The sequence below is a fragment of the Chiloscyllium plagiosum genome, unplaced genomic scaffold, assembly GCF_037043375.1.
Source record: "Chiloscyllium plagiosum isolate Xiang-an unplaced genomic scaffold, Cpla_swu_hap1 HiC_scaffold_1, whole genome shotgun sequence".
Taxonomy (NCBI): Eukaryota; Metazoa; Chordata; class Chondrichthyes; order Orectolobiformes; family Hemiscylliidae; genus Chiloscyllium; species Chiloscyllium plagiosum.
This window is the reverse complement of record NW_028270139.1, coordinates 68,018,628-68,034,106: the sequence shown is the minus strand read 5'-3', so window position 1 is coordinate 68,034,106 and position 15,479 is coordinate 68,018,628. Positions and strand designations below refer to the sequence as shown.

Below are 15,479 nucleotides of genomic sequence, written 5' to 3'. Positions count from 1 at the left end.
CACACTGAGATAGCTCTATTTTAACAGGTATTTTCAGTATCTTCTGCATGTCTTGACAGTGTATGATTAGATTTACAATACGTTAATTGTCAAAACTACTTTTGGCCCAAAACTTGCTGCAATAATTTGTTAAACTTTACTCCATTACAGTTGAAGATGCTAGCTGTACTTCAAATACAGACAAGCAGACATTATGAAAAGGTTTTAAGAAAGTGTGATTCAGGCACAGGTAAACCATAATCAGACTAAACAATGAAAAAGGTTGGAGGGCTTCCAGTTCCTGTAAACTATATAAATATTTAAAATGTAGAAACCAAGAACAAAGTTAAAAAAATCAATTAACAAATTGTTTTGAAACATTTTTAGAGCACAAAAAGAATGCTGTAACAATGGAACATTTGTCTGCAGCTCAAATGCATCCTCAGGTGATTTTGCCATACACAGAAATATTTACTATTTGGGAAGATGCAATTCAGCTTCATTGCATGTCAATGTCTAAACCATAAGGGATCAAGTAGCAATGCATTTGTTGTATCAAAATTTTCATATTACCTCCATTTCATGATAAACAATTGCTGCACCACGTAGAATAAATGATAACTCTGTTAAGATGGTTAAATGGTTCTTCAAAAGCTACTGTCAGAATTAAAAACGGAAGTTTAATTAAGGGGCGCAGTTCCCCACTACCTGACATAAATAACATGTCTGGCAGAAGTTGACTATATTTTCATTTACACCGGGCTCATAAAAATTGGCTTGTGTTCATCTAATACTTAAGGCACTTGCTACTGGAAAGTGAGTCACGTAAAATTTTATTATGATACTCAGATGAAACTACTACCTGATAAACCCTGTCGCAATGCCTCAGATGCCACAATCTCTATTTCCTCATAAATACTGTCTCTTTCAAATAACAAAACAGAGGCATTGTTTCTCATTAAACTTTCAACTAGGCTGTTTGGTATAATGTTTTGAATTCATAATAATTTTTAGCATTGCTATTGAAGAATTTGACTAAATTCATAAAACCTCTCTTTACTTTCATCCATTTTAGTTAAGCTTTTGAAATTTGCAATCAATAATGCAACTTCCAAATGATCTTCCTGCTGGATATGGTCCCTTTCCTTGCTGTCTATTTTTATGGTCTTAAGATGTAGTCAGTTCTTCCAATATGCAATAATGTACAATCGCAATTCTTGTGCGATTGTACATTATTGAAAAATTGCACTTTAGAAACAGTGCTTGAAGTGTTGGTGGTGTAAATGCATTACAGCTAACACACATTTTAAAAAGTTCACGATTTACAAACAGCATCCCCAATTCGTCAAGCACGTAACAGTGAATTTGCATTGAGTTACAGCAGAGTGACCTGCAGTCACAACAGAGTCAAGAAATAGTCCAAGATGTTCTTCTCATAACACACGAATTTCTTTCAGTGCTACTGGTTTTCCACAACCTTTTGTGAAACCAATGTTCTTTTTTAAAACCTTTCAGGTCATTTCCCAAAATAAAATCAATTCCTGCCATAAGTATTTGTTTCGTTATTTCCACTACAACTTCTCAATTTACCAAGTGACTTTTTAATCCAACTCAGATTGGTTTGCAAACTCCTTTTATACTTCCAATTAATATTTTCTCCTTCACCAAACCCTCTGAAAGACAAATAGTACCATCAGCTGCCATTTTCGTAAAATGTATTCATGCTTGGGATATGGGCATCGCCGTCCCCAGTTGCACTTGAGAAGGTGCTGGTGAGCTGTCTTCTTGAACCACTTAAGTCCATGTACAGCTAGTTCTGCTATAACGCAGGTTTCGTCAACGTTTGATTAATTGCGGACACTTTCTAACGTACAAACTTTTAAAACGTGTTGGATGTAATGCCAACACTAACTGCTGTTTCTAAAGCACAATTTTCTATAATGCAGGAATGCACAAGAACGAATCCATCATGTTATAGAAGAACTACCTGTACACTTATCAGTCCTGCAATATTGTTAAGGGAGTTAGAGGATTTTGACCCAATTGATCTTGGTGTTCAAGTGCATAGATCCCTCAAAGTTGCAAGCCAAGTGAATAGGGTTGTTAAGGAACCATATGATGTTTTGGCTTTCATTAACAGGGGGAGCGAGTTTAAGAGCCGCGAGGTTTTGCTGCAGATCTACAAGTTTCTGGTGAGACCAAACTTGGAAAATTGTGTCCAGTTGTGGTCGCCCTATTATAAGAAAGGTAGGGAGGCTTTGGAGAGGGCGCAAAGAAGGTTTACCAGGATGCTGCCTAGACTGAAGGGCTTGTCTTACAAAGACAGGATGACTAAGCTTGGACTTTTCTCTCTGGACAGAAGGACGAAGAGAGTGATCTGATTGAGGTATACAAGGTAATGAGAGGCATGGATAGAGTCAATAGCCAGAGACTCTTCCCCAGGGCAGGATTGACTGGCACGAGGGGTCATCATTTTAAGATATTAGGAGGAAGGTATAGAGGAGACGTCAGAGGTAGGCTCTTTACAGAGTTGTGAATGCATGGAATGCGTTGCTGGCAGTGGTTGTGGAAGCAGAGTCATTGGGGACACTAAAGCGACTGCTGGACATACACATGGATAGCAGTGAATTGAGGGCTGCATGTGTTAGGTTATTTTATTTTAGATTAGGAATAATCCTCGACAACATTGTGGGCTGAAGGGCCTGTTTTGTGCTGTACTTTATGTTCTACGTTTAACACCGGAGGAAGACGGATATGTCAAGGTGGTGAGTGGCTTGGAGGAGAACCTGCAGGTGGTGTTGTCACTATATTCCTGCTGCCCTTTGCTATCAAGTAGCAGCAGTCAAGGGTTTAGAAGATGCTGCCCAAGCCACTTTGGCAAATTTCTGTAGTGCATTTCAAGCTCAGTGGTGTAGAGAGACATTTATGAATGAGTCTACTTCAAGTGGGCAGCTGTGTCTTGGATTGTGTCATGCTTTGCATGTTGCTGGAGCTGCACTCTTCCATGCAAGTGGGGAGTATTTCATCACACTCTTGATATGTAGGTGGATTCAGTAGGTGAGTTACCCATTGCAGTATTCCTACCCCCTAACCTATTCTTGTAGCCATTATATTTAAATGGTGAGTCCAGTTGAGTTTCTGGTCAATGGTATTCTCCAGGATATTGATAATGGGGGAATCCAGTGACGGTAATGCCACTAATGTTGTTAGATTGCGTCTTATTGAAAATTGTCATTGCCTGGCATTTGTGTGGCATGAATGTTACTTGATACTTTTCAGATCAAGCTTGAACATTGTCCAGTTACTTGCAGCATTTGGACATGGATTGCTTCAGCATGTGAGTCGTCATAAATGTGACTACTATCCATTCATTGGCAAACACCCCCACTTCTGATATTATGGTAGAGGGAAGGTCATTGATGAAGAAGTTGAAAGCAGTTGCGTTGAGGACACTATCTTGAGGAACCCTTGCACAAATTCCAATTGTACTGCCTAATTTACCAGCTGATCAATATCAGACTCTAGTTTGAGACCATCCTCCTCTCTACCAATTTTTACGTCATCTGCAAACTTACTAATTATATCATCTATATTTACATCTAAGTCGCTATTGTTCATAACAAACAGCAAGAGTCTCAGCGCTGATCCCTGTGGTACACTGCTGGTCACAGGCTCCCAACCACAAAATAACCTTCTGCCATCACCCTTTGCTTATTTGTGAGCAAATGTTGGATCCAGCTTGCCAACTTGGCTTTGATTCCACAGGCTTAGTTTTTTGACCAGCCTTCCATGTAGGACCATGTCAAAGCCTTACTGAAGTTCACGTAAACCACATCAATACAGTCAACTTTTAAAACTTGATTAAATTAGTCAGACCAAGATCTCTCTCCAACAAATTTGTGCTGAGTATCCCTGATCAATCCCAAGTGTTGCCCTTCCAAGTGTTAATTAATCCTGTCCTTAAGTTTTTTCAACAAATTCCCTACCACTGACATCAGAATAAGAGTCAGAGATGCACAGCACGGAAACGGACCCTTTGGTCCAATTCGTCCATGCTGACCAGATATCCTAAATTAGTCTAGTGCCATCTGCCAGCACTTGGCCGATATCCCTTTAAACCTGTTCTATGCATATACCCATCTAGATGACTTTTAAATGCTGCAATTGTCCCAGCCTCCACCACTTCCTCTGGCAACTCATTCCATACACGCACCACCCTCTGCATGAAAATGCTGCCCCTTAGGTCCCTTTTAAATCTTTCCCCTCTCACCTAAACCTATGCCTTTTAGTTCTGGACTTGCAACCCCTTGGAAAAGACCTTGTCTATTTATCCTGCCCATGCTCATGATTTTATAAGCCTCTATAAAGTCACCTCTCAGGCTTCAATGCTCCAGGGAGAATAGTCCCAGCCTATTCAGCCTCTCCCTTTAGCTCAAGTCCTCCAATCCTGGCAACATCCTTATAAATCTTTTCTGAACCCATTTAAGTTTCACAACATCCTGCAACCCCACTTTCAATGAACTATGAACCTGCACTCCAAAGTCTCTGTTCAGCCACACTCCCCAGGACCTTACCATTAAGTGTATAGACATATAATTATCTGATCTAACCCTGCTGCCCTCCTTGAACGAGGGATCTAATAGTATTACACATTCTACTAACACCACTGAACAGTTCCTTGAACATTGGTGCCAACAAAGGTGCTTAATTACATGTTGAGGTTTTCCCACCATGTAACATGCTTTACAATAGCACACTTGTCTTTATGAAGTTTTGGGCAAGTAAAACCTTGGACTTGTTTATCAATGCCTGCATTTTCCATATTTCTAAATGTCCTACCCAAAATAATTTAATGTGTTATTCACAATGTCTAGGTAGTACCACTATTAGTGGAATGACTGTCTATTCTTCATACAGATGTGAAAGGATATTTCCACTTTCTCGTCAGAATTCTGCTATAACGTAGAGCACTCTGGAATTCCTTCAGCCTCTGCATCAGTGTGGACTGTTAGCTAATCAGAAATAAAAAAACCCAGGAATTTCAGAAGGGTCACAGGACCCGAAAATTAACTTGGCTTTCTCTCCACAATATTTTCAGATCTGCTGATTCCCCAGCAATCCACATTTTTGGGCTACTTACTAACTAACTTTACTCTGCATTTGGTTCAATTAACAAAGACATACCAAACACTTCTTTTGAATTATCCTCATACTTAAACAGAATTTCAGTCCCTAACATCTGCCTGTAGTAACTTTTGTAAGCTCTGCTGCTGTTGAGCCATTGCTCTGGTCACTGGACACGATGGAAAATACCTGGAAACTGTTCCTACAATTGTTCCATCACTTTACCCTCAAGTGAACTTTGTAATTATAGGTAAAGCTACAACTTTCACTCCTGATAAATCATTCCTCAGTAGTACAAAAACGCTATTCACATGGAAGTTAATAACTACCCTGATTACCAGTAATCCAGACAACTGGATTTCATACAAAGGAACCGGGAATACACTCTTCACCGTACCCTTTGATCAACATTTTGTCTTTCATTGAATTCTCAGGAGGAAAATCTAAAAATCACAGAATCCCTACAATGTGTAAACAGGCCCCTCGGCCCAACAAGTCCACATCGACCCTCTGAACAGCATCCGACCCAAACCCATTCCCCATTACTGTACATTTACCTCTGACTAATGCACTGAACCTATACATCCCTTAACACTATTAGCAATTTAGCATGGCCAATTCACCTGATCTGTACATCTTTCGATTGTGGGAGCGTCCAGAGAAAACCCACACAGATAGGGGAAAATGTGCAAACTCCACACAGACAGTCACGCGACGCTGGAATGAAACCCAGGTCCTTGGTGCTGTGAGGCAGCAGTGCTAACCACTGAACCAATGTGCCACCCTTCTCTAGCAAGAGAACTTGAGTAGCCCATGTATGTTAGCATTGTTATGGGTTTGGATGCTTCCTTTGAGGAAAAAGGGGTTATCTTTCCTTTAGACAAAATCCCTTCTATCTCTCAGCTACCCTTTCTTTGTACTGTGTTTGCATCCAGTTTTTACTTACAACTAAACTTGACAACTTGATCCATGGCCTTTTCCTTTGCAGTCTTGTTTCGGGTCTCATTCTTACAAGTACTAACAAATCCCATGGGTTTCCACCACAACCTTCAACATTCTGAATGAATGCATGCCATCTTGTTACAATAGAAGCACATCAGCCTCTGATTTCACCTCCATCCTCACTCCTTTCCTTTTTGATCTGAGGAGAAGATCTTGGGGGAATCGCCAGCTATCTATTCTTTAACTTGGCTTCTTGCCTCCCCTTCATTATCCCACTTTCTCTTTCAAATTTAAGAGGGTGATAGAAAAAGAGGTTAAACCTGATGGGCTAGTCCATAATCAGAAGCCATTATTGTTGCTGGTCTAGTCCTCCAGTCCTCAACATGGTTTCTTATTATGGAAGGCAAATGAGATTTTAAATTCTAACAAAGTGAAACTTAAGATCCTCATACACTGTTTCTAATGCTCATAACTACTTATAATTACTTTGTTTAATCCTTTCAAATTCTATATAGTCTTGCTCAGACTGTTTTCTTAAATTTTGAAAAGTTGTCTATATGCACCAGGCACTAACTCACATGCAGTGAACTATTTTTTTTGTCATTATCCCAAGAAACAGCCCCTGACAATTGAGCACATATTTCCAGTGCTTCACCTGTGAAATTACTTTGAGCTGCATCACACTATTTTCTGAAAAGACATGAAGAATGCTTCCTCAAATTGTAGTTGGGCTTATGCAAACTTAAAACATTTCCTTCTCAGGATTCAAATTATGACTCAGATTCTGCCCACCGGTGCCTGCATCAGCTTCTGACATCTCCTGTTCAATGGTACCATTTTAAAATTATATCTATGTTCCCTGGTTTTCTCTTCTCTTTTTGGGAGTCTAATTTGGATGTTTTTCACTTCCACTTTGTGTACTTTCATTAACATGTCCTATGTTCTTAATTCTATATCACTTTTCATACATTTTTCCGTTAATTCTTTGTCTTTGCCAGCTCGAGTTTCTTCAATCACTTCTCGCACTCAAGCCGATTTAACCTAAATATCTGAAACAAAAACAAACATTGGAGAAACTCAGCAATTGAGAGAAAATAGAGTTAATGTAGAGTCCAATGACCCTTCAAGTTCGGATACTGCCAGACTTGCTGAGTTTCTCCAGTAATTTCTGTTTCAGATTTTCAGCATCTGCAGGTCTTTGTTTTACTAAACTGAATTCCACTGGATTCTGATGTTTCACTCCTGGAATACCTGTTCTTTCGTGCATTTCCGTTACATCCAAGTGCCAAGCTAGTATCTCAATTACTTCTGCGTTCTGAGCTCTCTCAGGCAATGCTACCCTCTAGTTTACCTGGTGTTTGAAAACTCGCTTAAGACTGTCAGGGACAACTCCGGCATCCAGAGGCTATTTTTCCGTATGTCCGGGGCATGTCTTATACGTAGTACAGAATATTGACAAATACCACAACCAAATCCCTGCTGCATCGGTTTCAAATCAATCCTGTATGAGATCTCAAACTTTGTTGCATCTCAGTGGGGTAGTGCATTGGAAATCAAGTTCTGCTATCCGTGGAGTGAAGGAAATGGAAGCACTGCAGACAGTCCAGAAAAGTTTTCAAAATAGTTTCAGGAATGAAAAGCTTCTGTTACAAGAATAGGTTGACAAAGCAAGGTCAGTTCTCTTTTCAAAAAAGGAGGTTAAGAGGAATTTTGATCCAAGGTGTTGGAAACCAGACATCTCACAAAACTTTCAGAGAGAAACTTGCCCTGGTGATGGAAGAAGAACGAACCAGAGGTCACCCATTTAAGGTGCCTGGTGAAAGAAAAGAGCTAATGACAGGAGAACTTTTTTTTTTTTTACATACAGGTAGTTAAGATATGGAATATACTTCAGGACAGTTTGGTAAATATCGATTCAATCATGTATTTCAAAACAGAATTGGGTGATTATCTAAGCTGAAAATAATTTTCGGGTTCCAGGAAAAGGTAAAGCAGTACAACTGACTGAGCACAGCATACACGGAGTTGATACAGAAATTAGCCTTTGTATGTTCTGTAATCATTCTATGATTCAAAGTTCTTAAACATTCTTTCACAAATGTGACTGTCATCAGGTCACCATTTGTTGCCCAGACCCAAATGCCCTGGAAGTGGTTAGCCCCTTCTTGAATCACTGAGCCCATCTGATGTAGATACATTAATAGTACTGTAGAAAGGGAGTTCAAGATTTTTTGATCTGGTGACAGTGAAAGAACAACCAATTTCTAAGTTGGATTTGTGTGCAGCTTGGAGGGAACATGCAAATGGTGAAACTCCCAAGCCTATCAACCCTTGTTCATCTAGATAGTGGAAGTCAGAGGTTTGAAAAGTGCTTTGAAGAAATATTGCTACCTTGCATTTTATATTTGCTAGAAACTGCTCGCACAGCATATTTATGTTAGGGGAAGTGAATGTTGAACATGAATAATAGACTGGTGAGCTTGATATCAGTGGAAATTAAGTTTTTGGAGGGGATTAGGAGGGATAATATTTACATCCATTTGGAATGGTAAGGACTGATTAGGGATAGTCCTATAGTTTTCTGCGTGGGAAATAGTGTATCACTAACTTGATTGAGTTTTTTGAACAAGTGGCAAAGGCGACTGATGAAGGCATAGTGGAAGATGTTGTCAACATGGACTGTAGTAAGGCATTCAACAAGGTTCTGCACAGTGGACCGGTTAACAAGATAGATCACATGGAATACAGCGATAATACAAAATTGGCTCGAAGGCAGGAGACAGAGGGTGGCAACAGAAAGGTATTTTTCGGACTGAAGGCCCATAACCAGCGGTGTTGGGTTCACATGCCTTTTGTTACTTAAATACACTAGAACCTCGATTATCCAAATGAGATGACCGGGGAATAATTTTGTTCAGATAACTGATCATTCGGATAACTGGAAACAAGTAGTAACTTATGAGTGCCGGTTATCCGAACATTTCTCGATTATCTGGCGATGCACGCCGTAACGCTTTTTAACTGATAACTGAATGCTGAGTTGCCTAATGCCGTTTTTATGGGGCCTTGAGATCTTGCTCAGATAATCTGAAATTTGGATTATTGATGTTTGAATAATTGAGGTCCTACTGTAAATTATTTGGATGTGTATAAAGGAGGTATGGTTAGTAAGTTTGCAGATGACACCAAGACTGGTGGTGAAGTGGGCAGTGAAAAAGGTTACCTCAATACAATGGGACGTTGATCAGATGGGTCAATGGATCAGGTGTGGCAGATAGAATTTCATTTAAATAAATATGAAGTGCTGCATTTTGGAAAGGCAAATCAGTGCAGGACCTGTACACCTAATAGTAAGAACCTGGAGAGATTGCCAAACAAAAAAAAGACCTTGGGATGTAGTTTTATAGTACATTGAAAGTGGAGTTGCAGGTACATAGGTTAATGCTTGCCTAACCGGTCAGTAAATTTAGTATAGAAGTTGGGAGCTGTACAGGACATTGGTTAGGTCACTTTTAGAAGACTTAAATTCCGGTCCCCTTGCTACAGGAAAGATGCTGTGAAATTTGAAAGGTTTCAGAAAAGATTTACAAGGATGTTGCCAAGGCTGGAGGGTTTGAGCTATACAAGGCTGTGGCTATTTTCCTTGAAGCTTTGTAGGCTGAATGATTATAGAGGTTCATAAAATTATGAGGACATGGAAAGATAGGAAGCCCAGTCTTTTCCCCAGGATAAGGGAGTCCAAAACTAGAGAGCATAGATTTAAGGTGAGAAGGGAAAGTTTTAAAAGGGACCTAAGGGCCAACTTTTTCATGCGGAGTCTGGTACATACATGGAATGAGCCACCAGTGATGGTGGCGGAGGCTGGTACAATTACAACATTTAAAAGGCACCTGGATGGGTTTAGAGGGATATGGGCCAAATGCTGACAAATGAGACTAGATTAATTTAGGATATCTGGTCGGCGTGGATCAGTTGGGCTGAACATGCTATACATCTCTATGACTAAGTGCAATTTGGAAAACTGCTTTGCCCTAAGTGGAGGTTGTGTTGTTGAGGCTGCACTTGAAAAAAAGAGATTATGGAAGAATACGCCATTTCAATTCTGACTTGTGCCTTGCAAATAGTAGGGAGCCTGACAATGAGTGATTTGTTGGAGAACCCCTGGCCTTTAGCCTATTTTTTGTCTACCTAGTCCAGTCCAGTGTCTGGTCAAAGACAATCCCTAAAATGCTGATAGTGGGTTCTCATGGATATTAATGCCACTGAATATCAAGTGGAGATGGTTGGATTCTCCCTTGCTGGAAATGATAACTGCCTCCTGCTTGCGTGGTATAAGCATTACTTATATTCTTAGCCCAAGCCTGAATGGTGTTCACTGATTGCACTTGAATAGAGTCTTAATATAGCGCGTACAAACTATGAAAAGGGATCAAATGCCTGAAACACAGTTGACCCTTTTTCTCATCCAACAACTTAAATGGACAGAAATGGGGCAGACTTAAGGAATATTCTGTATCTAATAAGGAAACCCACTCCCACACACTTTACAGCTTACTTATAGAACATAGAACATAGAACAATACAGCACAGAACAGGCCCTTCGGCCCACGATGTTGTGCCGAACTTCTAACCTAGATTAAGTACCCATCCATGTACCTATCCAAATGCCGCTTAAAGGTCGCCAATGATTCAGACTCTACCACTCCCACGGGCAGGGCATTCCATGCCCCCACCACTCTCTGGGTAAAGAACCCACCCCTGACATCTCCCCTATACCTTCCACCCTTCACCTTAAATTTATGTCCCCTTGTAACACTCTGTTGTACCCGGGGAAAAAGTTTCTGACTGTCTACTCTATCTATTCCTCTGATCATCTTATAAACCTCTATCAAGTCACCCCTCATCCTTCGCCGTTCCAACGAGAAAAGGCCGAGAACTCTCAACCTATCCTCGTACGACTTCCTCTCCATTCCAGGCAACATCCTGGTAAATCTTCTCTGCACCCTCTCCAAAGCTTCCACATCTTTCCTAAAGTGAGGCGACCAGAACTGCACACAGTACTCCAACTGTGGCCTAACCAAAGTCCTGTACAGCTGCAACATCACTTCACGACTCTTGAATTCAATCCCTCTGCTAATGAACGATAATACTCCATAGGCCTTCTTACAAACTCTATCCACCTGAGTGGCAACCTTCAAAGATCTATGTACATAGACCCCAAGATCCCTCTGTTCCTCCACCTGACTAAGAACCCTACCATTAACCCTGTATTCCGCATTCTTATTTGTTCTTCCAAAATGGACAACCTCACACTTGGCAGGGTTGAACTCCATCTGCCACTCCTCAGCCCAGCTCTGCATCATTAAGTCCCTCTGCAGCCGACAACAGCCCTCCTCACTGTCCACAACTCCACCTATCTTCGTATCATCTGCAAATTTACTGACCCACCCTTCGACTCCCTCATCTAAGTCATTAATAAAAATTACAAACAGCAGAGGACCCAGAACTGATCCCTGCGGAACTCCACTTGTAACTGGGCTCCAGGCTGAATATTTACCATCTACCACCACTCTCTGCCTTCGACCGGTTAGCCAGTTTTCTATCCAATTGGCCAAATTTCCCTCTATCCCAGGCCTCCTGACTTTCCGCATAAGCCTACCATGGGGAACCTTATCAAATGCCTTACTAAAATCCATGTACACTACATCCACTGCTCTTCCCTCATCCACATGCTTGGTCACCTCCTCGAAGAATTCAATAAGACTTGTAAGGCAAGACCTACCCTTCACAAATCCGTGCTGGCTGTTCCTAATCAAGCAGTGTCTTTCCAGATACTCATAAATCCTATCCCTCAGTACCCTTTCCATTACTTTGCCTACCACCGAAGTAAGACTAACAGGCCTGTAATTCCCGGGGTTATCCCTATTCCCTTTTTTGAACAGGGGCACAACATTCGCTACTCTCCAGTCCCCTGGTACCACCCCCGTTGCCAGTGAAGACGAGAAGATCATTGCCAACGGTACTGCAATTTCCCCTCTTGCTTCCCACATAATCCTAGGATATATCCCGTCAGGCCCGGGGGACTTGTCTATCCTCAAGTTGTTCAAAATGTCCAACACATCTTCCTTCCTAACAGGTATCTCTTCTAGCTTACCAGTCCATTTCACACTCTCCTCTTCTACAATACGGTCCCTCTCGTTCGTAAATACTGAAGAGAAGTACTTGTTCAAGACCTCTCCTATCTCTTCCGACTCAATACACAGTCTCCCACTACTGTCCTTGATCGGACCTACCCTCGTTCTCGTCATTCTCAGGTTTCTCACATACACATAAAATGCCTTGGGGTTATCCTTGATCCTATCCGCCAACGATTTTTCATGCCCTCTCTTAGCTCTCCTAATCCCTTTCTTCAGGTCCCTTCTGGCTATCCTGTATCCCTCCACTGCTCTGTCTGAATCCTGTTTCCTCAACCTTATGTAAGCCTCCTTCTTCCTCTTTACCAGACATTCAACCTCTCTCGTCAACCAAGGCTCCCTCACACGACCATTTCTTTCCTGCCTGATAGGTACATACATATCATGGACACGTCGTATCTGCTCTTTGAAAAAGTTCCACATTTCCACCACATCCTTCCCTGACAGCCTATGCTCCCAACGTATGCTCCTCAAATCCTGCCTTACAGCATCGTAATTTCCCTTCCCCCAATTATAAAATCTACCTTGTTGTGCGCACCTATCTCTCTCCATAACCAAGGTGAAAGTCACAGAATTGTGGTCACCATCACCAAAATGTTCACCCACTAACAAGCCCACCACTTGTCCCGGTTCATTACCGAGTACCAAATCCAATATGGCCTCCCCTCTGGTTGGACAATCTACATACTGCGTTAGAAAAGCTTCCTGGACACACTGCACAAACACCGCCCCATCCAATCTACTTGATCTAAAGAGCTTCCAATCAATATTTGGGAAGTTGAAGTCGCCCATGACTACGACCCTGTGGCTTCTGCACCTTTCCAAAATCTGTTTCCCAATCTGTTTCTCCACATCTCTGCTGCTATTGGGGGGCCTATAGTAAACACCCAACAAGGTGACTGCACCTTTCCTATTTCTGACTTCAGCCCATACTACCTCCAGAGGCAGATCCCCCTCAAACTTCCTTTCTGCAGCCGTTATACCATTTCTAATTAGCAATGCCACCCCCCCTCCCTAATCTTACTGAAACACCTGTAACCAGGAACCTCCAACAGCCATTCCTGTCCCACATCTATCCACGTTTCCGTGATGGCCACAACATCGTAGTCCCAGGTACCGATCCACGCCTTAAGTTCACCCACCTTATTTCTGATACTCCTTGCGTTGAAGTATACGCACTTGAGCCCATCTCTGTGCCCGCAAGTAGTCCCTGTCAGTGCTACCTTCTCCACAGCCTCCCTACAGTCTTGGGCATCCTGACAAACAGCTAACCTACTTGCTGGACTACAAGTCCGGATCCCATCCCCCTGCCAAATTAGTTTAAACACCCCCGAAGAGTGCTAGCAAACCTACCCCCCAGGATATTGGTGCCCTTCTGGTTCAGGTGCAACCCGTCCTGTTTGTACAGGTCCCACCTTCCCCAGAATGCAGTCCAATTGTCCAAATATCTGAAGCCCTCCCTCCTACACCAGCCTTGCAGCCACGTGTTCAACTGCACTCTCTCCCTATTCTTTGCCTCACTGTCACGTGGCACCGGCAGCAACCCAGAGATGACGACTCTGTCTGTCCTAGCTTTTAGCTTCCAGCCTAACTCCTTGAGCTCTTGAATGACCTCCCCACCCCTCTTCCTACCTATGTCGTTGGTGCCAATGTGCACCACGACTTCTGGCTGCACACCCTCCCCCTTAAGGATTCTGAAGACACGGTCTGAGACGTCTCGGACCCTAGCACCCGGGAGGCAACAAACCATCCGTGAGTCTCGCCCATTTCCACAGAACCGCCTGTCCGTCCCTCTAACTAGAGAGTCCCCTATAACTAGCGCTCTCCTCCTCTCCCCCTTTCCCTTCTGAGTCTCAGAGCCACAGACCCCTTCACTGCAGCTTACACCTACAACGCTGTCCCCCCCAACAGTTTCCAAAGCTGTATATTTATTTTTTAGGGGAACGACCACAGGGGAACCCTGCACTGCCTGCTTCTTCCCCTTCCCACCTCTAACTGTTACCCAGTTTTGATGCTCATACTACTGAGCTCATTACTTGAAGCACCACTTTAAAACAATTCTTCTTTCGGCAGTCATTGATGGTTTCTTTATGAAAGACAGACAGAGTAACCCACCCAGTTACCTTACTGAAGGGTCATTCTCCAGAAGTTCAGTAAGCCTTTGTACATTTTCTGGCTTTATGGATCGCCCAATCAGAGCCTCGGTATTTGAGTAGATCAAGAATGTTGAAACTGCACCTAAGAGTGTTCCAACACCAAGGGAACCAATGCTGTCATAATAGGGATTACCTGGAGTAAAAAGAATGCATAATATGAACAACTATTTAAACCACTCAGTAGTATGAGCATCAAAACGAACATCCTATATGTGAGAACATAGTAATTATACATGTCAGGCAGCTACTGAAAGCAGATCAACAAACCTTTACTCTGCATTTTTTTTAATTTGTTGACATGGATTGGCTTAAATAGCATGCCTTGTACAGTTGCTTGTACAGATTTCTGGCTAGGCAGCATTTATTGCCCATCCCTAATTGCCCAGAGGGCAGTTAAGAGTCAATCACATTGCTGTGGGTCTGGAGTCACATGTAGGCCAGACTAGGTACAGTTGGCAGCTCCCTTCCCTGAAGGACATAAGTGATCCAGATGGGTTTTTCAACAATCTTCAATGGATTCATGGTCTTCATTCGTTTAAAAATCTGGAATTAAGAATCAATTCAAAGTTCATTGCCTGTCATGGCAGGATTCAAACCCATGTCCCCAGAACATTATCTGGGTCTCCGGATTAACAGCCCAGCAACACCACCACTAGGCCATCGCCTCCCCATTAAGAACATGGAACAAGTATTACATACAGATAAACATTAACTGAGACACCAAAATAGTAGATATGGAAATAAAAATAGAAAATACTGGTATTATTCAGATCAGGCAACATTCATGAAAAGTGAAAAGTTAATGTACAATGGTGATGCTTTTTCATTGGAATTTGAAAAGGTTAAAAATTAAAGGTGTAGTAGGTTTCAAGCAAATGGGGAGGTAGGAAAGAGAGGTCTGGAGAGGTAAGAACAAAATTATTAGAATTGACGGCAAAAGAGATTAAATGACAAAAGACATATTGGTGTGCAACAAGAGATCAAGCAAAAGAACAAAATATGCCTCTGCAGAAGCTGATGTTAAAAACTGGAGTAGAGATTATGATCCAAAGAGAGTTTCCACCTCGACAGGTGCTGCCTGACT

General features: G+C 42.0%; 1 protein-coding gene across 3 annotated transcripts in view; it reads right to left on the bottom strand.

Moving 5' to 3' along the window:
• slc30a9 (solute carrier family 30 member 9) overlaps positions 1 to 15,479 on the bottom strand; it is a 140,414-nt gene that overhangs the window by 13,251 nt on the left and 111,684 nt on the right. For all 3 annotated transcript variants that reach the window (XM_043692116.2, XM_043692137.2, XM_043692123.2), the window contains one exon: positions 14,363 to 14,528. In XM_043692116.2, coding sequence (XP_043548051.1) covers positions 14,363 to 14,528 — 166 coding nt within the window. The remainder of the gene's footprint in view (positions 1 to 14,362; positions 14,529 to 15,479) is intronic.